The sequence below is a fragment of the Aspergillus fumigatus genome, chromosome 7 (assembly GCF_000002655.1).
Source record: "Aspergillus fumigatus Af293 chromosome 7, whole genome shotgun sequence".
In the NCBI taxonomy this organism is placed as follows: domain Eukaryota; kingdom Fungi; phylum Ascomycota; class Eurotiomycetes; order Eurotiales; family Aspergillaceae; genus Aspergillus; species Aspergillus fumigatus.
The window spans coordinates 208,631-234,865 of NC_007200.1; the positions used below are offsets into that span (position 1 = coordinate 208,631).

General features: G+C 47.9%; 10 protein-coding genes and 1 non-coding gene across 11 annotated transcripts; 4 read left to right on the forward strand and 7 right to left on the reverse strand.

Moving 5' to 3' along the window:
- Positions 1–448: 448 nt before the first annotated feature.
- AFUA_7G00805 (uncharacterized protein) lies at positions 449–1,307 on the reverse strand. The gene is made up of 2 exons (XM_001481368.2): positions 1,009–1,307; positions 449–958 (listed from the first exon to the last, which is right to left on the reverse strand). The coding sequence occupies exon 2, from the start codon at positions 932–934 to the stop codon at positions 671–673; it is 264 nt and encodes an 87-aa protein (XP_001481418.1). The 5' UTR covers positions 935–958; positions 1,009–1,307; the 3' UTR covers positions 449–670.
- A 1,618-nt stretch (positions 1,308–2,925) lies between these two features.
- AFUA_7G00810 (uncharacterized protein) lies at positions 2,926–4,829 on the forward strand. Its single transcript, XM_077805142.1, has 2 exons — positions 2,926–3,444; positions 3,513–4,829. The coding sequence occupies exon 2, from the start codon at positions 3,947–3,949 to the stop codon at positions 4,793–4,795; it is 849 nt and encodes a 282-aa protein (XP_077661271.1). The 5' UTR covers positions 2,926–3,444; positions 3,513–3,946; the 3' UTR covers positions 4,796–4,829.
- A 558-nt stretch (positions 4,830–5,387) lies between these two features.
- On the reverse strand, positions 5,388–6,940 carry AFUA_7G00820 (uncharacterized protein; the record flags this gene model as incomplete). Its single annotated transcript, XM_741755.2, has 1 exon — positions 5,388–6,940. One exon carries the CDS (start codon positions 6,938–6,940, stop codon positions 5,696–5,698), a length of 1,245 nt encoding a protein of 414 aa, XP_746848.1. The 3' UTR covers positions 5,388–5,695.
- Positions 6,941–8,748: 1,808 nt separating this feature from the next.
- AFUA_7G00830 (alpha/beta fold hydrolase) lies at positions 8,749–9,834 on the forward strand (the record flags this gene model as incomplete). The annotated part of the gene is made up of 2 exons (XM_741754.1): positions 8,749–9,204; positions 9,259–9,834. 2 exons carry the CDS (start codon positions 8,749–8,751, stop codon positions 9,832–9,834), a joined length of 1,032 nt encoding a protein of 343 aa, XP_746847.1.
- A 146-nt stretch (positions 9,835–9,980) lies between these two features.
- AFUA_7G00840 (putative short chain dehydrogenase/reductase) lies at positions 9,981–11,057 on the reverse strand (the record flags this gene model as incomplete). The annotated part of the gene is made up of 3 exons (XM_741753.2): positions 10,964–11,057; positions 10,210–10,916; positions 9,981–10,154 (listed from the first exon to the last, which is right to left on the reverse strand). Exons 1-3 carry the CDS (start codon positions 10,998–11,000, stop codon positions 9,981–9,983), a joined length of 918 nt encoding a protein of 305 aa, XP_746846.2. The 5' UTR covers positions 11,001–11,057.
- A 650-nt stretch (positions 11,058–11,707) lies between these two features.
- tG(UCC)3 lies at positions 11,708–11,779 on the forward strand. Its single transcript has one exon. It is a non-coding gene (tRNA).
- AFUA_7G00850 (GNAT family N-acetyltransferase) lies at positions 11,752–12,798 on the reverse strand. Its single transcript, XM_741752.2, has one exon. It carries the CDS (start codon positions 12,740–12,742, stop codon positions 12,020–12,022), a length of 723 nt encoding a protein of 240 aa, XP_746845.1. The 5' UTR covers positions 12,743–12,798; the 3' UTR covers positions 11,752–12,019.
- Positions 12,799–12,926: 128 nt separating this feature from the next.
- AFUA_7G00860 (putative lipoxygenase) lies at positions 12,927–15,417 on the reverse strand. The gene is made up of 2 exons (XM_741751.2): positions 15,069–15,417; positions 12,927–15,010 (listed from the first exon to the last, which is right to left on the reverse strand). Exons 1-2 carry the CDS (start codon positions 15,356–15,358, stop codon positions 13,066–13,068), a joined length of 2,235 nt encoding a protein of 744 aa, XP_746844.1. The 5' UTR covers positions 15,359–15,417; the 3' UTR covers positions 12,927–13,065.
- Positions 15,418–16,537: 1,120 nt separating this feature from the next.
- On the reverse strand, positions 16,538–18,216 carry AFUA_7G00870 (putative RNA exonuclease). The gene is made up of 2 exons (XM_741750.2): positions 17,716–18,216; positions 16,538–17,663 (listed from the first exon to the last, which is right to left on the reverse strand). The coding sequence occupies exons 1-2, from the start codon at positions 18,116–18,118 to the stop codon at positions 16,795–16,797; spliced, it is 1,272 nt and encodes a 423-aa protein (XP_746843.1). The 5' UTR covers positions 18,119–18,216; the 3' UTR covers positions 16,538–16,794.
- Positions 18,217–19,019: 803 nt separating this feature from the next.
- Positions 19,020–20,033, forward strand: AFUA_7G00880 (uncharacterized protein; the record flags this gene model as incomplete). Its single annotated transcript, XM_741749.1, has 3 exons — positions 19,020–19,139; positions 19,257–19,403; positions 19,809–20,033. The coding sequence occupies 3 exons, from the start codon at positions 19,020–19,022 to the stop codon at positions 20,031–20,033; spliced, it is 492 nt and encodes a 163-aa protein (XP_746842.1).
- A 925-nt stretch (positions 20,034–20,958) lies between these two features.
- On the reverse strand, positions 20,959–22,375 carry AFUA_7G00890 (uncharacterized protein). The gene is made up of 3 exons (XM_741748.2): positions 22,223–22,375; positions 22,052–22,161; positions 20,959–22,000 (listed from the first exon to the last, which is right to left on the reverse strand). Exons 1-3 carry the CDS (start codon positions 22,333–22,335, stop codon positions 21,132–21,134), a joined length of 1,092 nt encoding a protein of 363 aa, XP_746841.2. The 5' UTR covers positions 22,336–22,375; the 3' UTR covers positions 20,959–21,131.
- Between the last annotated feature and the right edge of the window lie 3,860 nt (positions 22,376–26,235).

A 26,235-nucleotide genomic window follows, 5' to 3' on the forward strand; every position in this document is an offset into this window, starting at 1 on the left:
TATATTACTCTCCATCAGTCTTGCAGCAGCTGGTTCTACTAATTCTAACTATGGAAACTCATTAAATATTCGAGGTTCGCACAGCAAGCCACACTTGGCCAGTCCGGAGGACGATCTCAGAAGGCACTGACTTTAGGATGAGTTTCTGATTCAAAAAGAGCATGAAAGCTCAAAGCTAAAAGTCAGTGGGTGGTGGTGTGCCAGAAGATCAGAATAATCCATAGGCAGGGAGAGGAAGGAATCCCCATGGCTTTTGTTGTCTCTGGCGTTTACTTTCACAAATATTGACTCGAAATGTACCTGTATTAGGCAACCATTCTCTGAGCGTCCTGTTGCTGTGGCCTAAGATATAACTACCACTACTAATAAGGGATACAATTTCAAAGGCTTCGACATGAACTAGATGTTCTAAAACACAAAATTATCTTTTTATATATTAGTACTTCCATATCAGCAAAATCAATACGTTGATTCAAGGTACTTATCTTAAAACATACTAGAAATGACAGGGGAACAGACAATAACGAAAGAGAATGTTTCACAATGCTTTGTAATTTTAGTACTTAAAGAGCACTAAACGCCATTATTTACTCACATCCATCGTAGACAATCTTCCAGGAGAGATGGCCCTTAAAAATGCCCAACGTGTGACCTTTTCCAATATGATATCTCAAAACCTAATGTCTTTTGCATGTACAACTTCTCCAATCCCAGTCACAGTGAGGATTATGATTATCGCACCACCAGTCCCGATCACATCGGCAACGCCCGTGGTCGTGCCAATGGTCTGGGTGACAGCGATGGTCTTTCGAAGGGCACTCGCACCGGTTCCAATCCCAGTCATGGCAGCGAGGGTCATAATCCCAACAGACCCATCTAACATCCTCGCAACAGCCATCTCGTCTTCTGTGATCTGGGTGGCAGCGTCTTCCATCTCTTCTGTGGCATTGTGTACGCTCTATGTAATAGCGTTATAGATCAACCCTGAGATGAGAGAATGAGACATACCCTGAAGACTGTCTTCGCTGTTGGGTTCCGAGGCAGGAGAAGCAACTGCCAGGCCAAGCAGCAGCAGAGTCAAAGTAGCATTAACTGAGATTAGACACCAGACTTTGAAACTGAGAAGTTCCCTGTACCAAAGACTAAAGCTTCTTTATGGGTTGTAATGCAGCAACAACAATGCATAAAACATAACAGATCACTGAACACTAGCACACTATATATACACATTTTTCCCTCATTTACTCGACAATGTGATCTCATAATGGCCAATCTCTTTCCAATACGCAATCGGAAACCCCGTTGATTCTAGACCAAGTCTACATCTTATCCCCCGGATCCGATGGCCTTTATTGTTCTCCTGACACCGCCACTCTAACTGCTTGACTTGACCATTCCTGTAACAGTATGAATCGATTCTGGTCTGGATGTCGTTTCTTGGCACAAGTCCTATTTTGTTAAACTCTAGGACGCTAGTCTTATGATATCATTTAACCAAAGGGAGACATGTAGCTCTGGAATGGCATGTTACCCAGATTTCTTCCATTTGTCTTTTGAGTTTAGGTTACAAAGTCCACATAACCAAACAAAGCCAGGAATAGACCATGAGCAATAGCCATTGGAACAACTTGACAAATGTGTTTGAACCATGGACTCGAAGCACGATAACCCTGGATGAAATTATAGAACCCAAGTTGGCACCCATTTACTATTTCGACTTACGAGCGGCCTTTTCCGCGGAAGCCTTGAGAAACATTCTAAGTATAGACCATCTCTTCCATGGTTATTTATCCATCTCTGATTTATGGTTAACCATAACAATAGGGAACGGTCCTCTTCTTCGCACACTGTGGTGTCAGGTGACCATCTAAATTTTGACAAAGAAACGCTAAAAACTAATATATTCATGCTAATTTCGTCTGCAGTCTCTAAAAGTGCAAATGGCAAGAAGTAAAAGCCCGTATAGCCTTGACAATCTTTTTCATTACATTGCCATGGGCGAAAGGAAAACCGCATCTGGTTGGGTATTACCCTAATTAGTTGAACTTTCTCTCTGGTCATCTGCTGATCAGAAGCCTAAGGTAGTCTAAAGAACCTAGATTAACTCTTAATCGTTATACTTTGTGATTGCCCAGCTATTAAGGTTAAGTTTGCCTGCAGCCATCTTATGATAAATTTAGGACTGCTAAATAATGCATCTTATGCCAAGATGCAAGCCTGGAGCTATTAGTTACTGGTAATCATGAGATCCAGTCCAACCAGGGTTATGTAGTCAGAACAGGGTTTAGCCATGATTCATGTAGACCTCAAAGTTAGGGTGCATTACTGATCACTGTGCAAGCTACAGCAACTGTCCTAAAGATATTAAGAGCTAGATTCTAGCTTAGTATAGGCCAGAGCTTGATAATAATTCTAATGAGGAGCTTAAAATTCTACTATATATATTACTTAATTAGGTATTAGAGGTACTAAGAATACTTTATCTCTATAAGAAGCAGCAGGCAGAGGGCATTCCTAGCCTTATATATAAGCTAGACAAGTATAAGTAAATCCTTTAGGGTTAAAAGCTAAGCCTATAGACTTAGCAGGATATTCAAAGCTATTTTACAGGCTAAATATATATATCCTTAACATAACAAGAACCTCACTATAACGAGAAAATTAGACTATCTGGAATATCTTGTTATAATGAGGTTTTACTATATTAAGATACCAATCATACTGTAGATGGAAATGGAGCCATGTACCTTACTTGTGTAGCTAAGGTACCATTGGGGCAAAGTACGGATATAGTAATCCAAAACGGAGGTCTCTCCGGTGCTACTACTACTCTGAGTAATTAGCCTAGACAGAATAAGAGACAGGTACAGGATACAGACTACTACAGAATACTACAATGTAGGATCTTAATCTTTCAAGTAGGCAGCCAGAATTGACCGAGTACTAAATAGGTAATAATAGTGGAAGTAGAAGGTCAAGCTGGGTCCTATAAGTACTAAACCCTTCATGATATCCACTCTGGACAGTCGTCTTGCTTGACCCTTAACATTTCCTTGACATCCTTCTTTTACAAATCATCTTCCGGAGACAATGTTATTCTTCCTTCCAGGAGCTTCCTGGCTCCTGGTTGTTGCTGGAATGCAAGCTGTTTCCGCCTCATGTCTGAATAACATTCAGAACAACACCATCGGGTTCTTCAGCAGCGCCCCGCTCACATTTAGCTATAAACATCCCAGTGCATTCCACTGTGCTTTTAAATGTGAGAAGCTGGAGCACTGTCAGGCGTGGCTGTACGCGGACCCTGGCGACTGTCAACTGTATCGCCGGGCGGCTTTGTCCACAGCCAGCAACCCTAATTTCCTCTACGGTCTGTGTGATGGCGCTTCTCCTCGTCCATCGCCCTCAGCATCACCCTCCATGACATCTGGAGCTGTGGTCCCAACAGTAAGTGGCTTCGACTAGTCCTACCCAGTTGATTCCAGGCGAATCCGGCTTTTGTTGATCTTATCTAGATCAAAAACACTACATCCCATGAGACTCAGCTTCGACGACATAGATGGTATCGGCAAAGCGTTCATAGCCATGAGCATTGACACTGTCGCTTTTGTGTCTACCAGTATGATGGGTTTTGGAGGATTTTGTCCACAGCTTTTTGAATGTTTGTACCACTGAAGGTCAGGTGATCGGGGCTTTTTACTCATCCAGGAGATCTAGCTGTATTTAGGACTAGTTTGGCTGTATTCGAACACATATAAAATCCAACCTTGAAGTATCCATACCACTACCACAGTGTTATTTCTGATTTACTTTGATATACCATGGCTGAGAACCAACAGCTCGTCCTGTCTACACCTGAGCTGCTTGAAAATGTTCTCTTTCACCTTGATATCCAGTCCCTGCTAACATCAGCCCAGCGAGTCCGCCGCTCGTGATTCAAACCTCCCCAATGCTACAGCAGGCCCTCTTCTTTGAACCAATTCCACCAGAGCAGTGCCGCAAAAAGTTGTTTAGTCCACTTCTAGCGCAATATTTCACAGGTCTCTTGCCCCCTTCCATGGACCCATCTGGTGTGAGAGATTGCAACTTATGGCACACCTGGTCAAAGCAGAGTGACAGGCGCCAAAAGATTTTCCGCCGTGAAGCTAGTTGGCGCCGGATGTTGGTGCAGCAGCCCCCTGCATCACTTGCCTATGTGGAAGCTTCCTATTCCTGCGGGGATCAGATCTATAAGCGCTATTATCTCTCATGCAATGCCTCTCCAACAACCCATTTAATTAATGATCAGGTCCAGATGGATCTGATAGGGCTACTGATGAACATGCTCTATGACATAGTTCTTGAGTCTTGTTGTGGAAGCCCCCGCCGGCATTGGATCTGCTGGGAAGGCCATATGCCTCCAAAGTTTCCTACATATGTTTTGACAGAGCAGTTGACGGCATTTGTGGAACGGGCGATGCAGGAAGCCGATGTGGTGGTCATTGATCATTGGCGAAGAAGCCGGGCCATGAGTAGGTTTCCCTGTTATCAATACGCAGGTGAAGCAGATCGTCCAGTCAGCCCTCACGCTAATCCCACGCCACATCTGCCTATTGAGCCACTGAACAGTGCTGGCCCGGACATCAGCCGTGATGACTTTGACCCTCAATCTAATCGACTGTCTGCTTTGCGCGCCCTGCAGTACCCCTACCAGGACTGGGGTGTTAATTCTAATTCGACATGGCTGTCTGGTCTTGCTTGCTTAGAGCTGCGAGAGGAGAAGTTCATTCCCAGGGTAGACAGCGACGATGAGGAATGATATATGTAAGTCTATTATCTATCTACAACAACATCAAAAACTATAATTTTATCGTCTCGGATATTTGCAACACCTTTCCATCCACTTCAAACTTTAAGGCTTCACCCAATCCTGCGCAACGACGTAACCAAGATAATAAGCAATCTGGTATTCCATCGAATACCAGTATGCAAGACAAAACATTGTATAACTCTCGAAAAGTCAATAATATTCCTCATGGACACGGAGTCGAGGCTATTGATCGAGACGCTCTCCCATCTGTATATGCCAGTATGAGGACTGGAAATGCAGAGTTCATGTCTGCACCACAGAAAGACGGTACATACATGTGCATACGTGCGATTTCTGGGCAAAAAATCATTAGGGAGAAAGCCATTGGCACTCTGATGGCACAAAACCAGCAGATAGGGTATGCCAGTGCCCTGGTTGTCCGAAGAAGGACGCCGGTGTCTCCTGGGCAAAATGACACGATGGGAACCATGCTTGTGATGCTGCAAGTAAGGCGGCCATAGTATGGATAGGCGTGATTCTAAGAAGTGGCTTTTGTTTTATGGTTTCTCTAAAACTACTTATGAGTATTAATGATAAATGCATGCTCTACAAGTCCATAATCTTTGTACCCAGTATTGGTAGATGCTAATATACGGTGCCTCATGGAGTCCAGAGGCCAGCCGCACGACTGATATCCTGTTATCTATGACAAAACGGTCCAATTGACTGGGAGTTAGTACTACAGGACAGGACATGCGTGAGTAGAGGAAGTCACCGAACTTTCTGGTAAACCTTCCATTAGCTAGAGCGAAGACTGATGAACAGCTGATCAGGCTCAAGCATCAGTTAAGCGACTCATAGTCATACTGAGAGAATGTCTTGACCAAGTACTATAATTGCTCTGCTCCGTCAAGCCAGTCCTGCATCTCTGCGTGAACCGGTTGGGGCCAGCGCCATTTCCTCCTCCTCGTCTGAGACTTCTTTGCCAGCGTTCCGTAAATTCATAAGACCCGCGACTTTATGCTTAATCCATTGTATCAATCTGTACCAGATTGGAGTTGATAGCCGGTCGATTCGAATGCGTAACTCCGTGTTCGTTTGATGGGCGGCTGACAGCTCCTTTGTGACTGTCTGCAAAGAAGCTGCAGTACTTGCAAGCTGGGAGGATATGGAGGTATTGTTATCATTCAATTCGATCACCTCGCGTTTGAGAACGTCGATCTCGGACTGTAAGGCCTTCTTATCATTTTCCAAACCCTGATTGACGGACCGGGCTTCATGCAGTTCAGTACTCGCGGCGATCAGCTCTCTAGTTGCTGACTCTTCCTTGTCTTGCAAATCTTTATACTTGTCCTTCCCAGAGTTGACGTCCGCCTGTAACTCCGCACTCTGCATGCGCAGTTTCTCGCATTCCGCAATTAGGTTGGTTGCCTGGTTCTTGTAGCGTTCTTGTTCTTCTCCAGCTCTCTTGAGTAAATTTGATAGACGAGAGTTCTCGGCAGAAAGTCCACGGTTCTTCTCGACTTGGTCCTTGGCCCTCGCTAAATCCTTCTGCAGCCGAGCACAAGTTGCTTGACTCTCCACTAATTCCTTCTTCAATCGTGCATTTCGATTGAGATGCCGACGAAGTAGCACAGAAAGAGCATCTTTACAATCCTCCTTGACTAGAAGCAATCTTCTACACTCATCCACGTCTTCCTGCAGTTCTTTCAAGTCTTGATTCATTTCTTCTCGTTGTCCTTCGTACGTCCCGTTGATACTCTCGACACATCCAAGGATATCCTCCCAATTAGCCACGACCTCATCCACCTGGTGAGTATGCCAATCGCACAATCCCAATCGAGCAATAGACCGAAGCTCCCTGTTGGTCACATACTGAGGCGGTGTCCTGGACATAGTGTCTAAGATAGAGAGGATCTGCCTATACCTAGCAGACGGGACATCACATCGACATCGACCGCGGAGTCCACTGGGAGAGTGGGGACGCGCCAGACCGACGCATAACATGCCTCGGCCTGAGGGGTCGCTGATTTGGAGAATAATATCGGGATTCCAAATGGCGGTCGACATATTGCACATTTGGGTGGTTGATTCCGGGTACGCATGAGAGGATATAGAATGATAATGAGGGGTTTTTATGATGCTGCGCCGCATTTCTGACCCTGGTCATTTGGCTAATAACAGCACCACAGCCTTGTGGGTGTTGTACTTTGCGCATGTATCATGTCCCACTACTTGAAAGCACCAATCATTGATCTAAAGCCTAGATTCGTTGGCGTCTGTTCCGATCTCTCCCTACCCCCGCACGTCTTATCTGGGAGATTGCGCTGGACCGCCTGATGAAATACCTGGAGGTCACCAATCTACAAGGAAAGCAGAAGGTAGACACGTCAAACAAAGAATAGGAATGATGAAAAGTGTCATTCATCTCTTGGTAGGCTTCCGACATCCTTGAGAGGCTGACGCCAGATACTTGTCACGGTTCAGTTAAAAGTCTACCTGGCGGCTATAGAAATAGCTATATTCTGCAACATACTCCCTCCTATCTCGGTATAGCTGTACCTCGAAGCGGAGGAGACACTGGCTTCAAGCACATTGAGGTCTTCGGGATGTATAATTCGATATTGAGGATCTACGGCTGTCAGCTGTGGTCTTGGCACTCTGCATCAGACTTGAGTACACCAGAGATATTCCGGTATCAAGTATTCAAGGCTGAGGGTATACTGCGAAGTCGGTCTGGAAGGGTCCATAACTCATCACGGAGAAGCTGGAGCCTTCCTGGAGCATTGCCGCAGTTGGGCTGCAGTATTTCATATGCGTCTCAGGAACGAGGAATTGATACATCATCACACTCCACTACAACTAGTCCAAACCCTCTTCAACCAGCCGTGGCCCCTTCTTATGCTATCCCGCTACAAGCAACGATGACTACCACAATCAGTCTCCCGTACTAGGCAGTTGATCCGCCTTGCCTACTTCCTTCAAAAGTTGAAATCGATGGAGCACTCGATATTGCCGAACAATAGGGGCGACGGGGGGTTGTTGCAATTGAGCCCCATTTGTGGTGAACTTTGGAGAGGGTGTAGACCTGCTTGAGGGAAAGAATATGATATGTGTTGATGAGGACACGAGCATAGGCATTCCTCGAGTCTATTCCTTTCTATAAGCACGAATACTGGGAAGAAATACATCTTCATGGGACAGATTGCTGGCCAAAGCCTCTTATCGTCATGGCCGCGCCTAGGCCTCTCCGGAAAGGAGGCTGTCACCACTGCGCTGTGTCAATAATTTATCGGCCTTCGACAGCTTCTGCCACCAAGCTATTATGGCAGTCTGGACAAACGGCCTCTCCTCGACGGGATATTCTGGGCAGGGGAGCCAGATCCGGCATCAATGTCCTATTCACTTGCAACGAGGACCTCATTGAATGGATGGCCAGAAAGCAAACCGACCACTTTGGGCCTAAATCAGAGCGGAGTTCCTTCGCCACTATTTACTACGGGTGCTCTGTAATCAGTGCCCAGCATTCACTCATGGTGACTTTCAAAGAAAGAACATAATGCTGCAAGTTAAGGAAACGATGCCCGCAACTATAGCGCTAAGTTGCAGGCTGTAGTTCTTGACTGGGAGAAGTTGGGCTGTATCCAGCTTACTGGGAGTATTGCCTCGCTTCTTGCGCGTTACGGTTTGACGATGATTGGTGACTCTGGCTTGATAAAGCACTGGACACTTTTGTCTCTGAGGCGGCTTTGGTGTACCAGGGATGTCTGGGGTTGTGGTCCTACGAGTATATGGATTATGGGGAATCTCTGCCTAGTTTGCTAAGCGGGAGTAAAACTAAACAGTTGCTGCAATGGTCAATAGAGTAAGGAAATGTGGCTGGGCTAGTCTCTCGCCAGGCCATTCTTTCGTATATTAGAATTGTCTAGAACACGAGATTGTTATGAATATGAGGGTGCACCATGACTTGTCAGGATAGGCCGTATTCAAGAGATCCACATAACGATATCCGCATAACGTTATACTCCAACCTTAACTGGAAGCATAACGATGCACATTCCATCAATTGTCCACAATATAAATACACTCTTTCGGCTTCTCCGCTGATCTTCAACTACAGACTCAGGAAAAAGAGATCATTACCTAAATATCCAGAAACCATCATGCCTTCCGGATTCGCCAGCAACAACCTTTATTGGGAGACAGAGGCACCTCTGCAAAAGGGCAAACCCACCGTTCTTTTCATCCATGCTTCATGGATGTCATCGGCTATGTGGGAAGAGACCATCCAGCTTCTCGCACCACAGTTGCCAGAGGTCAACCTCCTCCGCGTCGACTTGAATGGCCACGGGAAGACCACTGCCGGCCGCAAGGAATATACCCTCTGGAACCAAGCTGAGGATGTCCTTACTCTCTTGGTATGAGGGATTCGCAAAACCGATACAGCCAATAGCACAGCTAATATCCCACAGAGAGAGCTTGAACTGTCCAACGTACTGATCGCGGCCATCTCCATGGGCTCGATGATCGCCCTCCGCCTGGTGCTACTCGACCAAGCTAGATTCTCAGGCCTCGTCCTCCTTGCCTCCAACGCATCAGAGGCGACCAACGCTCAACGTGATGCCTTCTACCAGCTTCGCGATATCTGGGTTGCGACACCTGCTCCCAGCGAGCAGATCATGAACGCCGCGATCCTCAGCTGGGGCGGGAATCCTGATGTCGAGGGACCGCGTGCGACTCGTATCAAACAAGACTGGATTCAGCGTCATTCAGGCGCTGAGAATGTGGAGCCTACACTGACCTCGATGATGGAAAGAGATGCGGTGCTTAATCGACTAGGGGAATTTCGTGTGCCGGTTCTCCTGATTCATGGGGAGGATGATAAAACGTATCCGCTGCAGGATGCCGTGGAGATTAAAGAACGGCTTGTTAACGCAGATGTGCGCTTGGAGGTTGTCAAGGACGAGGGTCATCTGTTGATTCACTTGAGGGAGGCTAAGGATGTGGCTGAATGGATCCAGGGTTTTGTACAGAAGGTCCTTAAATGATCCTTTGGATGTCGGCCTTAATGTTGTTCTCGATACGATAGTGTGAGAGGAATCGCCAGCGGAGCTGCAATACTGATTTCCATTCCCTAAGCTTTGCAGAATCTCCGAGTCTGTCCAGCAGTAAGTTTGATTACTTCAAGTATCTTCTAGACGTTCATGAAATCTTCCGTGTTCATATCGCCAGCCTTCAACATGTGAGTATCAAGTGTATGACCAACGGCTTTGGTCTGCCTCTCCAGCTTAGGCTGACCAGCTCCAAATTGTGACCATCCTTGATATTCAGGATATCCTCCAATCCTGCAACCGAAGCCGATTCCAGACTAAGCGGTATCATGCAATTGCCTCAATCTAACTATAAATTCACCAATTCAACACCATGTCACCACGCAAAAACTTCCCTGCATCAGCATCTCGCTTCCCCTGAATTATCCCCAGTATCATCTCCGCTGGAACCATGGGATCGCCCGCCCTCCCTCCCGCGGACACATCTTCCTCACTCTTCCCTCTCAGATTTGACCTCACCAACCCCGGGCACACAGCAAAAACCCTAATCCCCTTGGGGCTAAACTGCTTATGCTGCTGTACAACCAACGTATCCAGAGCAGCCTTACTCATCCGATACGCGACGCCGTCATAATAATGCACCGAAGACGAGGGATCAGCCGCCTCGGACAACGAACCCAGAATACTAGAGATGAAAATCGAGTACGGGCGAGCTGACTTCATCAATAAGGGATTACAGACCTCGGACACCAGTGCAGGCCCGATAGAGTTGACCGCAAAGGTCTCCTCCATTGCCGTTTTGGTTACGTGGGATTGTGAGAAGACACCGGCATTATTGACCAGGACGTCGACACGGCCGAACTGCGCTTCAATTTGCTTTGCGGCAGATGCAGTTGAGGTAGGGTCTGTGACGTCGAGCTGCACGCTAGACAGAGAGCCCTTGGTGGCCTCCGAGGACTGGATTGCTTGGACTGCATTCTGGCCATTCTCCAGAGAGCGGCTGCCCATGATGACGTGGTAGTCTGGCGAGGCTAACACAATGGTTTTAGCTATTGCGAAGCCGATGCCCGAGTTTGCGCCTGTATAATCAGTCTCGGCTCGAAGGCAGTTCAATTGATCGTTTTACCTGTGATGAGCACGACAGTGGACGGTGTGTTCGTCATTATTGCTGATAGCGATGAAGGCTCGCCCAATGACGCGGACAATGCTGCGAGAAATAACGATATGTCTTGTTATACAAGCCTTTGTGCATTATATAGGTCGTGAGCTAGTGTAGTGATACGCGGAGATGGATATCCAGATTCCGTAAATCCGCCTAAAATCCGTCTAAACCCCAGGACAATGCGCCTGGTGCCTAAATGCATTGAGTCGAAGCGAGTATCACTTGGAATAATATGCATACAGTCTCTGGGGCCAGAGGATCGAGACTGACAAAGCTTCAAATATTTACCTAGTGCGATGAATTGAATGATTTGATGCTTATCACATACAGTGCAACAGAAAATATACAAGTCCTTGACCACCTGAGCCTCCTCTTACAGATATCATAGCTCTTACTTCACCCCTTGTGTTCATTTTAAAAGTAATGCCTTCTGCTTCGGAAACAAGTAGAGGTCTATATATAGTGACAGCTGTAGATACCCAACACAAGTAGCTGAATGCCACGGCCGTGCCAGACCAAAGGTGGAAAGCATCAACACGTACAGAAGAATGCGCGAGCTCTCCTGTCCGAAGTTTGTACAATTTTAGCATTAGCAGATACTTACTTGGCTTTGCACAAGGTAGGTACCCAAGTAACAATTGAAACGAGAAAAATAAAGATGTTGTTTAAATGTCATATAGCATAAAATTTGCCACCTACCACAAGTCAGCGTTAGTGGTGTAGCGGTTAGCATTGTTGCCTTCCAAGCAATAGATCTGGGTTCGACTCCCAGCTAACGCATTATTTTTCCTTTGTTTTTTTGTCGCTTCTCCGTTTTCGTTGCGATTGAATTTGAACTGCCTCGTGTTTCTAATTTTCTTAAACTATGGTAACGAGGATCTACAATTAGAACAACTAGATGTATATGCGACCGGACATCTTGCGAACAGACCACTGTATCCAGCCTATTGCTGGAACCGGAGCCTCCATAAGAGGAGTCCGCAACGAAGAAATGCGCAGAAAATCACCTCCTGGTCTAAGTTATGGCTGCCTTCCCATCCGCAGCTCTTCAAGACTCTTCTGCTGCCCACCACTTTCGTCAAAGTTGCTCTCCTGCAGCCACTCCTCCATAGCCCCCTTGACACCCCCTTCCCATTCCTCACGCAGCATCGAAAACCACGCCGTATCTCTATTCCTTCCTTTAATCACCATATGCTGCCGAAAGATCCCCTCAAAGGTAAACCCCAGTCTCAGCGCAGCCCGTCTGGAAGGCGCATTCAGCGCATTACACTTCCACTCCACGCGGCGGAACCCCAAATCGTCAATCGCGTACTTGAGGGCAAGGTAGAACGCCTCGGTAGCGACTGTCGTCCGCTGTAACGTTGGAGAAAACAGTACATTCCCAATCTCAATGCTGAGATGCTGAGGGACAATGTTCATTAACGAAAGATAGCCCACAGCATGTCCTTTCTCGGGGTCGGGGTTCTGGCGAATGTCTATGACAGCGAAATAGAACGGATCCGAAGACCGCGATTTGGCCGCGATTGCTTCTTGGAAAGTTATGGGGTCGCTGAATGGACCATCGGCCATGTAGTCCCAGAGGGCGATTTTTGTTGCATCGTCACCACCGACCAGAGGGAATAGCTGAGCGGCGTGGTCTGCGCTTAGTTTGGTCAGAGCAACCGTGCGGCCGATGAGGGTAACCTCCGAGGGCAGTTGGGCCGGAGGCAATGCGACAACTGGACCCAGGGGCCGATGGGACATGATTGTTGTGATCAGATGTGTTCTGTTACAGTTCTGGGTTATCAATTTGGCAATTCACTCTGACAGAATTTATGAGTCATGCAGACGCTTACTATACTAGTCCCATTTAGTAGTCCCAATTAGTGGATGGTGAAATGGCAGTACACGAATGATGTCGCAGGACAGCATTATATATGTACACGTCTTTTATTTAACATGGAAACGCAGTCATGACCATTTAGGGGATGTTTTGAAGGGGCCAGATTCGGTGTAGAAAAATGATGACTGCCTCAGCACTATCGCTCTGGATCATCGCCAGACCAGTTATGCTGACATGGCTAATTCTAAATCAAAATGGACACTGCATTCCATTCTGGGCTCAACACCTCGTACTCGACGGTCTCCCAATCGTCCGTTGCCTGTCCGTAACGCTTGAATTCTTCTTGGCTTTCCGCGAGTGCGGTATTGAACTTTCCGGTCGCTGCTGCGATGGCCTGGTCCTTCTCTGTCGGTTTGTTGTGATACACGCGAAACTTTGACGCCGCGTAGACAATCAGACTTTCTTTATTACCCGGCTTGAAGCTGAGTAGGTACGGTATATGTGACGCCAGAAGCCATTCCCGAGGGTGGTTCATAGGCAGCGCCTCAACAAGCTCTTTCTCGGTGTAGCCAAGGAGGGACTGTAGAGAGGTTGGTGGCTCGGTGTACAGGCAGGGAGGTTTATTGACCACAAATGACTGGTAATAATTTTGTAGATAATTGACAGCCGTATGCTGGGGGGATGCGATGTGGATACACATGGTCACACAGTCAACCAGCTCCTCAAACGTGCTGATGGTCGGGAAAGAGGGCAACCTGGCACCATCGGAACTGCGCATCTCGTCGGACCAGGCCTGAATGCATTGGTCATTCCGGACTTTGTGGTCGGCATCAGTTCCGGGGTAGGCTAGAGCAAGCATGTCTTGCACATATGACCTGATCTTATGCCACATACTGTTGATACATCTGGCGTAGGCGTAGTTGTGAAACTTGGGACTGTCGAGTTCCTCTGGAGGGAACCCGCGCTGGCGAAGATCTGTCGGTACGTAACGTCCTTTGAAGTCGAAGTTCTCGTACGCGTGCCGGATAAATGCAAAGCCTTCACTTGCCTGAAACCCGATTAAATCGACAATGACATGGGGGACAAGCGTGTTTCGGGCAGCGGCATTGAGTGCCAGGGTCTTTTGCCAATGCGGATAGAGCAACAGCATTACCGGATGGTCTGGGTCGAGTTGTCGGTGCGAGGCAACAATAATGGCCTCTTCAATCATATGGGTGTTCGTAAGATGCACAGTAACTTCATGCCGAAGCCAGTCGCTACACTGAACACAGGTCTTGGCATATCTCCAGGCCCAGTCATGAGCCTCGTCGGTTACCTTGTGTTTCTGGTCCTGCTTTTCGCCTCCTGCCCGAAGATCCTTCCGCTTGATCAATTCCCGGTTATAGATGGTCACAGATGTCTCAGCCTTGCCCCGCCAGTCGATGACAATTGCCAGAGGGTAAAGCTGGCCTTGATCATTGAGATAAAACAGACACACCGAAGCACAACCATAGCGGTGTCTTTTCTTGCCTGCTTCATCAAACTCGCATTTGATGACGGCAGTCGGGTCCAGCCCAGCCGCCTTGCGAAAGTAGCTGTAGTCCTGCATGTACAACGACTTTCGGCAGCTGTTACGGAGATCGGTGAGAATCTCCTTGACGGGGCCATCCTCTGGTGCTTCTGCGGCTGTGATGAAGTGTTCTGACCATTCATCCGAAGCCTGTTCAATCGTTGTAGGATTCGTGCCTGTAAAGTGCTGCTGGGCAAACCGGGCATCGCTGTACCAATCTGGCAAATCGCCCACGTTGGGGAGATCGAATATATCTTTACCGAAATACCATCCGCGAGCCCTCCTGTTATAATCCTCCACATCTTTGAGCTTTTCTCCTGCGTCTGGCCGGCCCATGGAACCAAACCAACCTCTTGCAGTCAACCTAGCAAGCTCTCTAATAAATTTATTTGGCACAATGCTGGGTAAAAGAGAGGCTAACTGCAACAGGCGCATCTTATCAAAAATCTGGGACGGTTGAAGCGTCGATCTCTGGTTACTTTCGTCCTTTTTCGCTGCTTCCACATTCCCGGCCAGGTTAAGATGGGGTGGGTAACCGTCTGAGCCATCTGTGAATGCAAAGAATTTGCGTTTCTGGTCCTTGGTCAGGGGCGATGGAACCAAAGGCTCGAAATTGGCTACATCCATGAAGGAACTGAATCTGTCGAGGATAGGATGTTAGCCATCTCGGAGGAAGGGTAATGGTCCGATACAAGTACCGCTGTTCTACAAGATTATAAATCTTAGTGAGCGCCAGTTGAGTCCCCCGATATGTTCCTTCCTCAATTGGAGGGGGTTTTTCATAGGTTTTTGCTTGCATGATCTCCGGGTTTTCCTCGAGGACTCTGACCTTCCCCGGCAGAAGGTTAATATTGGACAATTCATTGATCAATACACCGGTGTCAATGTCGCTGACGGCCAGATCTTCGGGGTTCCTCGGCCATTTCTCCTGAACCTCAGGATGGCCAAGAACGACGCCAGGAGTCAGTGCAATAGTATTCTGAGGCATAACTGCGGAACGGAGTCATATATCGCTACACTCCCAGATGTGACGATAGTTCATAAGATGATGCGGCACATGGAATCAAAGAATCTAAATATTGTAAAACCCAAAGAAGAAGAGTGTCGATTGATTAATCTGACTGCTGCCTCTCGATCCAAAGGTTCATGACATTGGCCGTGAATCAACATCAACGTTCATGCAACATACTACTCCGTACGCTCGCGGCCGCATCTTACGTCAACTGGTTCAAGGTTGAGGGAAGATCAAATGCATATAGACCTCGCCAGAATTAAACTGGAGCAGAAGTGGGAATCTTACCCGTACCAAGCAATCAAGGGGTGCTAGCTGTAGTGGCTGGGAACGGGCTACCCGTATGCCTTTGCTGTAAAGCCATGGTTACAGCGGCCAATCGGACTGTCCCACCGAAGGAGTATAGAACGGGAGTTGCTGGTATCGGTGACGTATAGTATAAGATGCAATTACTATTTGCAAGGTCTTGTTCATTCGGGAGGTCAGCTCCGGGAGGCATATGTTATCGTATAGCTTCGTCCCGTTCATGATCGAATCTGATGCAGCACCCTGCATAAATTTCTCAAAAAGGAAGCTAGTTATTTTATAACTATGCCATACTTTTCTAGTGCACAGCTTCTCCATCAACGCCTTGTTTTAATCTGGAATGAATATGTTGTTACCGGGAAAGATTCTGATGTCTGATCATGGGGCTAGGAACAACAGAGGTATCTTTGCACTTGTTCTTGCCAGAATTACCTTGGCCGATATCACACTGCCTAAATTTATGTGTCCACTACTTCTATCCCAGTGACCATCCTTATAGACATACTCCCTAAACGGTTGGTATGTAAGTACTGTCGGAAACAGTTGTATAGGATATGCCCTTCATAATGAACATGGAATCGTCAGATCAAGCGGAACCGCTTTAGAGCCTGCACCGTTGCGTGTCATTTCAGTGTTACAGTTTGTTAGGATTTGTCTCGTCAAGCGTCGCATCATGACTCAGTGGATCTAGACTGGGTGTGGGTTGGATATGGGTTTGATGCAACCCATGCGGATTTATGGGTTGACCCACACGTATCCGGAATACAACCCGGGGCCGTCTACTGGGCCATGTCCACAGATGAGTGATTCAGGAGGCTTTACCATATTCTTATCTTTTCCTTAGGCTAATGACACCACTGATGCACCAATATCTAAAGTCAACCTAGATAAGTATCACCTGGGTTGCCCAGGTTCACCCTTCTAAAGGAATCCAAGGTGACCTTTTCTTATATGGGCATTCCACCGCATCTCATGGTATCCTGTCCGGGATGATGCGGCAAAGGAGCAATGTATATAAGTCTCTCTGGTGTCTAGCATATTCCCAAGGGGGTTGAACTTTCCAAAAAGAGATGACCAGACTGCAGCATATAGCCATACGACGCACTCTATTCAGGGGGTACTTGAGAGACAATCTTTTGAGGCTGCTTGACCTGAGCCTTGTCCGACTCTTTCCGCTTCAATTTCCAATGCGCATCGGCCTTCTTTTTCCATTCCCTCTGAGACACTGCCCACTCCTGGAATTTGCCGGGATGCCGAACACACCAGAGCACCACCTCCCTAGTCGCCATTGTATCCTCCAAGCAATCGTGCCCTCCCCGTGACTGCTGAATATCCCGATCAAGCATCTGCTTGCATAGTCGCTTCAACCCCCAGTTTTGCTTGCAATTTTTCGCGACTGCCTCCCGAGAGAGAATAGCCGTGTCAATGATGTTCAAATGAACCATCCGCATGACGTCAAGGTCGTGTTGGAGCGATTGGCCCACGAGGATGGTGTCCGCATCGATGTGCGCCCATAGCGCTTTGCGAGCTTCTTCCCATCCGTTGACAGTCTTTCCAGCCTCTTTCATCTCCTCGAGAAGTCTCTGCGATACCCCGCTCCAAGGAGTCCGCCAGTCTGTGACCGTCTTGGATGGGACCACGTATATGTCGACAATAACTTCACCGGTCAAGGTATGGACGGCACAGACCTGTGCTACTTCCGAATCTCCTCCTTTAACCTCGACCATCTCACAATCAAGCGCGACCACGCGCCGAGGTGGACGAAGCCCTGGCATAGGACTCGGTGTTAATTGATAGCTCTGCCAATTCTCCAGGATAAAACCTGGAACAGGTGCGTAAACATGCGCCGGCAGTGAGGCGCATCCGTGTCTCTTCCCACAACATGGATACTTGTATTGTTTCTTCTGGTGTTTGAGTTTCATTGGGTGGTAGAAACAAGCTGTCTTTGACTTCGTATCTAGAACTCTCTTGCGCTCTGCAACAGTTTTTAGTATATATTATGCCATCAGAGGTGGATTTATACGCACCTCCACAGTTCCTGCACTTCGCGTATCCTTTCACGTCCTCTTGGGTCATTTCGCGGACTTTGTATCCTGATCTGGCGAGAGTATTCAGATCATGGCATACTCTTTTCAGGCAGGCGATGACAGCCTCGTGCAATGGTCCGGGGACATCTGACCACTCATGTACCACGGGCTCTTTCTGCTCGGGCGCTTCTTGCTTTGATGAGCTTTTCAGGGGTCCGGCCGCTGGCCTGGTATGTTTCCGGCCGCCTATCGGGGCCTGAGCTTTATGCTGGGTCGCATGCAACTCCGTATCCTCGGCAGTCATGTCTACCTGATCCTCCGGTTTTCGAATATTGCTACCAGGTGCCGCGAAACTTTCCTTTGGACGAAAGGCTAGCTCAACGCGTGGTACCGGTTGATCCATCTTGCGAAAGATGCTCAACGGGAGAATGGGCTGAAAGAATCTTGTCTCAACCGCGAAAGCTGATTCTGTCTTGAATATTTAACTGCGAAAAATTTGATGACTCGGCCGCCCTTCTGGTCTAGCCTCCGCTGCGATGGAAGACGGCGTCAGAAACGGGATATTTATGACTCATATGACTTGCACAGGAAACTCGTACTTATCTAACTTATTTCCGATGGGATGTCCAAAGGTCCAGATTAGCTCAAATATAATTCCGATCACCACTGATCACCATTGCTTTGCACGGGGCGAGTAGATAATGGTAGCGGAACGACTCCCAAGGGGCACGGATGCCTTGGTGACCCCGCTGCTGAATCAAGGGGTTATGCCTGATGCTTGTAAGATTGTGTCTTCAAGCAAGGGCTGATCAAAGTCAGTCAAGTTTCGATAAAACAAGAATGCGGATGACAGGCATACCGATACTTTGCTACAGGAACTACCATGGAAAGAGAATGTGAAATCGAAGCTCGATCAATGGGCCCATGGAGGAAGGACTAGATCAAGGTACCTTCGCTGCCCAACCTGCAAATCCATCCATCCCTTGTCCAATGAACGGTGCATCTGGCCTGACAGGCCGGGATACGTCTAGATGACCCAGATAGGACAGTGGGTTTTATGGCATATCCACTCCGCTAGAAACTTATACCTGTGATCTGTTTTGCAGCCTCAGCGAATGAAAGCCCCGACAAAGAAGCAACATAGAGGGCCCTGAGTGTTCCAGCTGACCCTCAAATACATAAGAATCAGCTTGGTCAAATATAAATGCCTTCATACCCACAACCCAGCTAGGTGTTGCCTCGTCCTTGCATTTTAACTGACCTCGTCACTTATCGCAAGCTCCTAGCTATTGCCGTTGCCCGCCATGGTCAACGTCCTTACTACGACTGTCGGTGCATTTAGACGGCTTTTCAACCTTCTGAAAGCCCTTGCTTCTCTCCTCTTTCTTGCCATTTGGCTTACCATCCGTGACCTCTACTACGTCGTGTGTATTCCACCCGTCATGCCAGTCTCTGAATCCTAACCTCGACGACACCGTATACAGTTTGCAAACCTATCTCTTCCTCCCCGTAAGGTTGGAAGCGTTGTGCCTTCCGGCCAGCCAGACCATGGTGGCGTCTGGCCGCCGTTTCAGGCGCCCGTTCAGGCCACCGACTCTCGTTCACCCTGTCCAGCGTATGTTTCCGTATCCTTTTCGCAACGCTATACTAACACACCCAAGGCTCAACGCTCTTGCCAACCACGGTATGTGAGACTGTAAAATGCGCTTCCATATCCATGTTTTTGGCTGATCTGACACAGCGCAGATATCTTGCCTCGCAGTGGTAAACACATCAGCTACAAGCAAATGTCGCATGCCATCCAACATGCCTATAACCTTGCACCGTCGCTCGCCGACCAGCTCACTTCCTCGGCCTATCAGCTCGACCAAGGACGGGGCTGGATAGACCTGCAGGACCTCAGCGCTTTGAACGTTAGTTATCAGGATGCATAAATTGCTCGCGTAAATCTGACTGCGCACTGACCCCTCGCCTCAGGTCATCCAGCACGATGCCTCATTTACACGTATGTTGCTTATCATTACTTCTAACCGGCAGTGGTGTGCTGACGCCAGAATCATACAGGCCCTGACATCGCCTTCTGCCCTGACCAGGGCGTCCCGCACCCGGATCTAGTAGACAGGTTCCTCTCCCACGCCTCGAATGGCAAATCCCTCTCGCTCGACGACATAGTCTACTTCTCTGGCCTCCGGCGCGCAGAGTGCAAACGTACCAACGGTCAATACTCCATGACGTGGAGCTGCCTGCACCAGTTCTTTGGTAGGATTCCCTTTTTCCTTTTCAATCAAGGCGTCGACTTCTCACCGCTGCATTCCTGATGTCCAGGCTCCGGAAACAACGCGCTCATGCACTCGATTTTTGGCGGTGATGTGGAAGACCTCCGGGTCTGGCTTAGTGAGGAGCGCTTCCCGGACAAATGGGAGCCGAGAAATAGAGAGGCGCGAGGACATACCATAATGGTAAGTTGTCAGTCTTTCTTGACGATATATTCTAACGTGTTGGCTGGCGATGTATAGCAAGCGATGAGCAAGACGCTCATCATCGAGCTCAACATCAATGAAAAAGCAGAAGCTCCGGTCTGAGAACACAGCCTTGAATGACACCAGGGCGCTGTAGGCTCCGGCTGGCCGCCCTGGGTTATGATATCCTGTAGTTTCCTATCTATGGTGACCGTGCTTCTGGAATTAAAGAGGGCCGCATGTAAAGGAGTTTTAAAGTTCGGCGCTGGCAGGACCTTTGCACGAGAGATAAAAGGAAAGTACACATGGACCAGCAGATAATCTAAGTAATGCTTGCTTCATCACACCTATCTCTAATCATAACAGCAGATATCGGTCATAGGCAGGATATATCTGGCAGGAAAGGCGCTTAATCTTCTACTGCTATATCCTGTGATTCTTTAACTTGTTGTCCACGGATTATATCATAGGTTCTTCTACTGCGAGTCACTTGTGCAATACGTGAGATTCGCGAACGTTTAGTGTCGGAGCCATTCTACACATAGAGAGCATAAATTGGAGCTAACTCGAAAAGGCCCAAAAAAAAATGGTAAAAAAGTGTTGCAGTAACTGCATGAGCTGCCATCAGCATCAGAAATTCGTAGGCTCGAATGAAATAGGACCCAGGCCATCTTCATTGCATACAGATAAGCAGCAATAGAGTGGTTACCAGGTCTTTCCATGCGGATACGGCATGAACTCAAAACATAAGACCGAAAGACGCACTACACAGGTACAGAAAATAGAAGGAGAGCCTTAAGCTAGGAAACCATATAGCCCAGGACAGTCAACGATGCTGGGCGCATCGGTTCAGAGGATCACACATGCCCACCCCGAAGCTTCTTCTGGACCGGAGAAGGGTTCTTCAGGAAAATCGAAGTCGTCAAAGAAAATGTTCTCTGAGGCATCGTCGGCAAACTAATCGAATCCAGACGGCGAGGACCGGGACGACCACGACCCATAGAATCTGGCGGCCTTGTACAAGAGACGGGCCCAGGGTTTGATGTCCTCCCAGGTATCTGAGAATTGTTCAGCCCATGCTGCTGCTTTTGCCGCGAATTCGTTAGGTCTATTTGCCCCGTCTCTCTGCTGACGCTCCCCTTGTTGCTCGCTGCGGGTCGAATCATCTCCAGGGGAGGAATCTGCGCTTGTTTCATCATTGTCTTGGGAATCGTGGGAATCGTGAGCTGCGCGCCCATATTTAAGCCACCTTCCGGCGAGGGTTGTGTCGATGGTAGCCCCATTCGCGATTTCGGTATAGATCTGGAGCTTGAGGCTGGTTGGGTGCTCGTAAAGCGCCGTGATTGCATCCCGAGCGAGGACCCGACGCCTCTCGGCTTGCCTCTCGATATGCAATGTTCTGTTATTCTCTCCCTCCATTACGAGTCCATGGTGGTAAATACTCGCATCATGCTTGAAGAAACGTTTCAGCAGCCCTTCTGCACGCCATTTCCCAACTCTAGCCATCTTGGTTTCAATGCCATCCGCGTCCAGGCCATTCCATCTGGTTGTGACAACCGTGACATTGGGCATGTAGTCCTGGCCACAGAAAAGCCAAAGCCCGGTGAGGATCTTTTCTGTCGCAGGTGTGACACGATTCTCCTCCATAGAATCCACATATAGGACGCCGCGGAATTGGACGTATCGCTCAACAACGGACATAGCCGTCATGAGCCTATGAAAGACGTCCCAGTCGTCGAAGTCGCGAGTATTAAACCATGGCATGTCAAGGAACAAGCAGCGCTGGGTCCCAATGACGGTTGGCACAAGACTGGTGATTTTTGTACCTGATATATGTTTAGTATCTTCGTAGGTCCTGCAACAATAGCAGCCCTCACCAGATTCAAGTGTCGATCCGATATACACGTCTTCCCCAGTGATTGCTTTGATGAAAGACGACTTCCCAACCCCAGCAGAGCCGGTAACGATGAAGAGATCGGCTCCAATACTATGTCGAGCCTGAGTAAACTTGGAAATTGAAGCTCGTCGGATCAGCGATTCAAACTTACTGCGCTCTCAAGAACTTTTCAGCTCCTTCGGTCAACTTGTTGCAAACAAGGTCTGAGAAAATATGCCATCCATTCTTGATCGGCTGCAAAGGGCTTGCGGGAAAGATTGGCATTGTGCTTTGTAGTTTTGGGCCAGTGAAGTCCTCAGATAAATAGGGGCAATGTCACAGAGTTAAGGCAATATAGCAGTCCAGATGTTTGTTTGACCCGTAGGTTCTGACTACTTGTCAAAGATGCAACAGGAAAATCTCGAAAGACAAAGATATCATCGGGGCATTCATGACCCTTATATAGACAATCCATTCAATATCTGCCCATGGAAAGCTCTCATCATCGAGAGGTATGTGTATACTATAGGACTTCTACCATACAGAGAAATGTCTGGCAGCTATCACAGCAGCATGGACGAATCATAAAAAAGTACCATGCATCCAACACAGCCGAAGGAGAAAGCACTATTCCTGAATGTAGATTAGCTTAGATGGAAGCGAGCAAAAGTGTGCAGTAGTTCGGTATCCGGTAGACTGGCCAATGGAAATGATGCCAGAAGCGTTAGAGACAGTGAGAGGCAGCTCTTTTACAGAGAGCGGGGAAGTATATCGTCATTTTCAGGGAGCGTGCCACGTCAACAAGGCATATCTGTTCCAGACGCTATGGCCTTATACCTCCTGCGATAGGTGGCCCAGTACTCCCATACTGTGGTCATGCTGGTTCAACATAGACCAAGTATTTGTTATACCCCTATCATTCTGCCAGCACCTATCTCTTTACAGTAATGGCTGTAGTATTGATCATTGATCATTGGATACTCGCCCGTTTCCTACGATGAAGAGAGCTCAAGAACTCTAGAGGTTGTTGTGGTTCCCTTTTGATTCGAAAGTGGGCCACATTCTGAGACTGGTTCTCCTACATCAACCCCCAACTCGACGCATATTGGTTCATTGTAGTCGCTCATCGGGAGATCCATCGACAAACTAAGACATGAGCGAATCTCAACCGGCACCGCTTTACCGACACCGTCGCCTTGACATCATTCAGCTTTACTTACTCGACGGCTTGACACTCGAGGATATCAAATCAGAATTCGAGCGCGGACAGTCGCTGTCTGAACCTCGACTAACGTAAGCGATAGGCTAGAGGTGAAGTTTCTCAAGGTCCACATGCTTATCAGACTGTCAGAATCGACCAGTGGAAAGCCCTTCTACGAGCCCAGGGGATCTTCAAGAATCTCAGTGAGGAAGAAGTAGTCTTTATCAGGGGCAGGATTGGTCTGCGAGGAACATGGGACTGTTTGGTCCTTGCTAGTGATGTCCTCTTAGACAACATCGAAGTTGAGAAGCACTACAAGAGGAGGGAACGACATCAGCAGAAGACTAAGCTCCCAAATCGCAGGGTTCTAACGTTTATTCCGCTGAATTTTGACCTTGACTCCCTGAGTCGACCGGACACTGTCAAAAACTTCCAGCAACTTTTGTTCAGCACACGGGTCCATTTCGAGACCTCCTTCGACTCTGGCAGATGGGCGGCAGATGACCGAGGCTTGTACGCCAGAAGCGCTGACCTCCGTACTGGGTTGACAGCGCTCAGCAAACTCCACAATTTAATTTACCATGCTTTGGGCCAATTCAGGATAGGCAGAAATGAGAGGGGCGGGACACTGCTACGAACAGCATTTCTGAACCTCAAAACCGTCGTGCAAATTCACCACCATCGCCAATTCCCAGATATTCTTGCTATCCTGCGCCTGCTTCAACAGGACGGGCATGATAAAATCCAGCACTTACTGGCAGAATTTCTTGTCCACTGGTCAAGACTAGTCTTGTCTCACAATGAGCCTCGCAGAATGATGTTCGAGGCCCTGCAGAAATTACCCATAGACTCAAAAGGTCATTTATACCTTGCATTTGACGCCTATTGTCGACATCTGTGGATGTCGAAGGTTGCACAAGATGGATGCAAGGCACATTATTCTTACAATCAAGCCAGCTTCCCGCGAGCCGATCCAGGTGGTTTTTATGACTTCTATCGAGGGAAGAGTTTGAACGATATCACAGCGACACTCGAAAGTGCCGATAGGGATTAAGGCCTGTATAGCCACGAGACATTTTGTGTATGGCACACCGTTATCCGGCAGCTCTGGGGGGAAGGAAGGTATAGAGATATGGCAGGTCTCTGTCAAAGACTGTGCTGGCGTCTTGCGCTACTCGGAGATGAATACGATTATAGTCAGCAACTACAATTGAACTTCGATGCTTCGCTGACCTTTTATTTGCTCGGACAGGCACAGGTGGCGCAGGGAAACCTGCGTGATGCTAGGACAGCCTTTGAGGGGTCAGTCATGTTGCGAAAGTCGGCTTGTCCCCAGTGATTTTGACACTGGAAAAGTCGCTGCATTGGAAAGGCTCGAGTTCGTTGCTACAAGGCTAGGGGATGTGCTCGCCGCAGACCATTTCAGGGGACTGGTGAACAACATCTACTCCGCCGTGGAATCCAGAGATATGGAGGAGCGGGCAGCAGACGCTACAGTGGTTGAAATTCCAACATGATTGCGATTCTGGGTACTATTGCAATGGGAAACATTGATTTTGCTCGATTGAAGATGTGAAATCGACATACTGCACGACACTGAGTCACTACGTATCTCTTCCCCTATATTGTACTTATGGCTCTTCCGAATGTTTGACGCAAGGATGCAAGTTCTCTGTTTCTCTTGGTTATCCACACAATTCTTGAAATATGAGAGGCTCAGTCCTCCCCCGGGGGATCATAAATTCCCCAGCCGGCGTTTTCTCCAACCTCGCCCATGCTCCTTCAGCACTTCTCCTCCTGCTATCCGTCCAGAAACCAACCGTCCCGGAAAGCACAACCACATAATCCAAGGACAGTAAATTCCTATCCTCCACACAGATAGCCCCTGGATCGAAATACTGATACAGATATAACGTCTGCTCGAATTAACGCACTGACCTTGACTAAACAAAAGTATTTTCACAGGACAATGTGCGATTCAAAGCAGCTGGATCCTTAAAATGTTAAATCACAATGCCACAGCATAGGTGCAATCACTCCTAAGGACTTGGAGGCCATCCCATGTACAGAGCTGGACACCATCTATCCCTTTGAGGTATTCAACGTTGCAGTGTGCAGTCTGAGAGAAAGTTAATTATACAACATGGGTGACACCACAGACCACTCTAGCCTTGACCAGGCAGGACAAGGCATGTTAATAAGATAGCGTTGCGTTCCTATCGGGTAGAGAGACAGTCATCTCGGCTTGATTTCGTACAGAGAGCAATAATGGTAATGGCAGTAGAGTTTCACAAGGCATTATAATATTCGAGTCACCAAGAGACCCGAAGATGCAGGGTTTATGAAGCTGTAATACTGGGATACTCGAATTAGTGTACGCGCACTCGATGCTGTGTTATCCCGATGTTTTTTTCTCCTATGTTGTTTAGTACCACCTGCAACCAGAGAGGGTGTATTGTTAGTGGATAGACACAATTCAGAAGCGCTCAGAGAGCCTTGCTTAAGCAGACTGGATCAAATGATCAAGAGCATCATGGCATCGTAGACAGATAGCCGGATTGTAAGCTAAGATCGACAAATCTTCTACGATATACTACCCTACTGCCCCTAATAACAAGGGTGAGGTGTGGAAATCTCCTTTCAGCTGATTCTTCTTGAGCCTGGCCACTTTCATTTAGTGGAAAGTAGCAGGTATACTTTTGCTCAGGTTACTCATTTAGCATACTTTTCCATTCACATGGACCACTGAATCCTCTTGTCTAAGTAGGATGTAGCATGTGAACAGGTCTAGGTAGCACACCTCTCTGCTATTTAACATGTGCCTTGCTACACAGAATCTTCTTCGTCTCTTCGACAACGATTTGCAGCCTATATGGTGGAATTGTAATACTGGTGATTGGAACGGTAGTAGTTAGTGCTATCTGGGATTCCAAATTGTGGCGTGTGCGCAGACTTGTTGTATTAACTTCTATTTGTATCCGAGA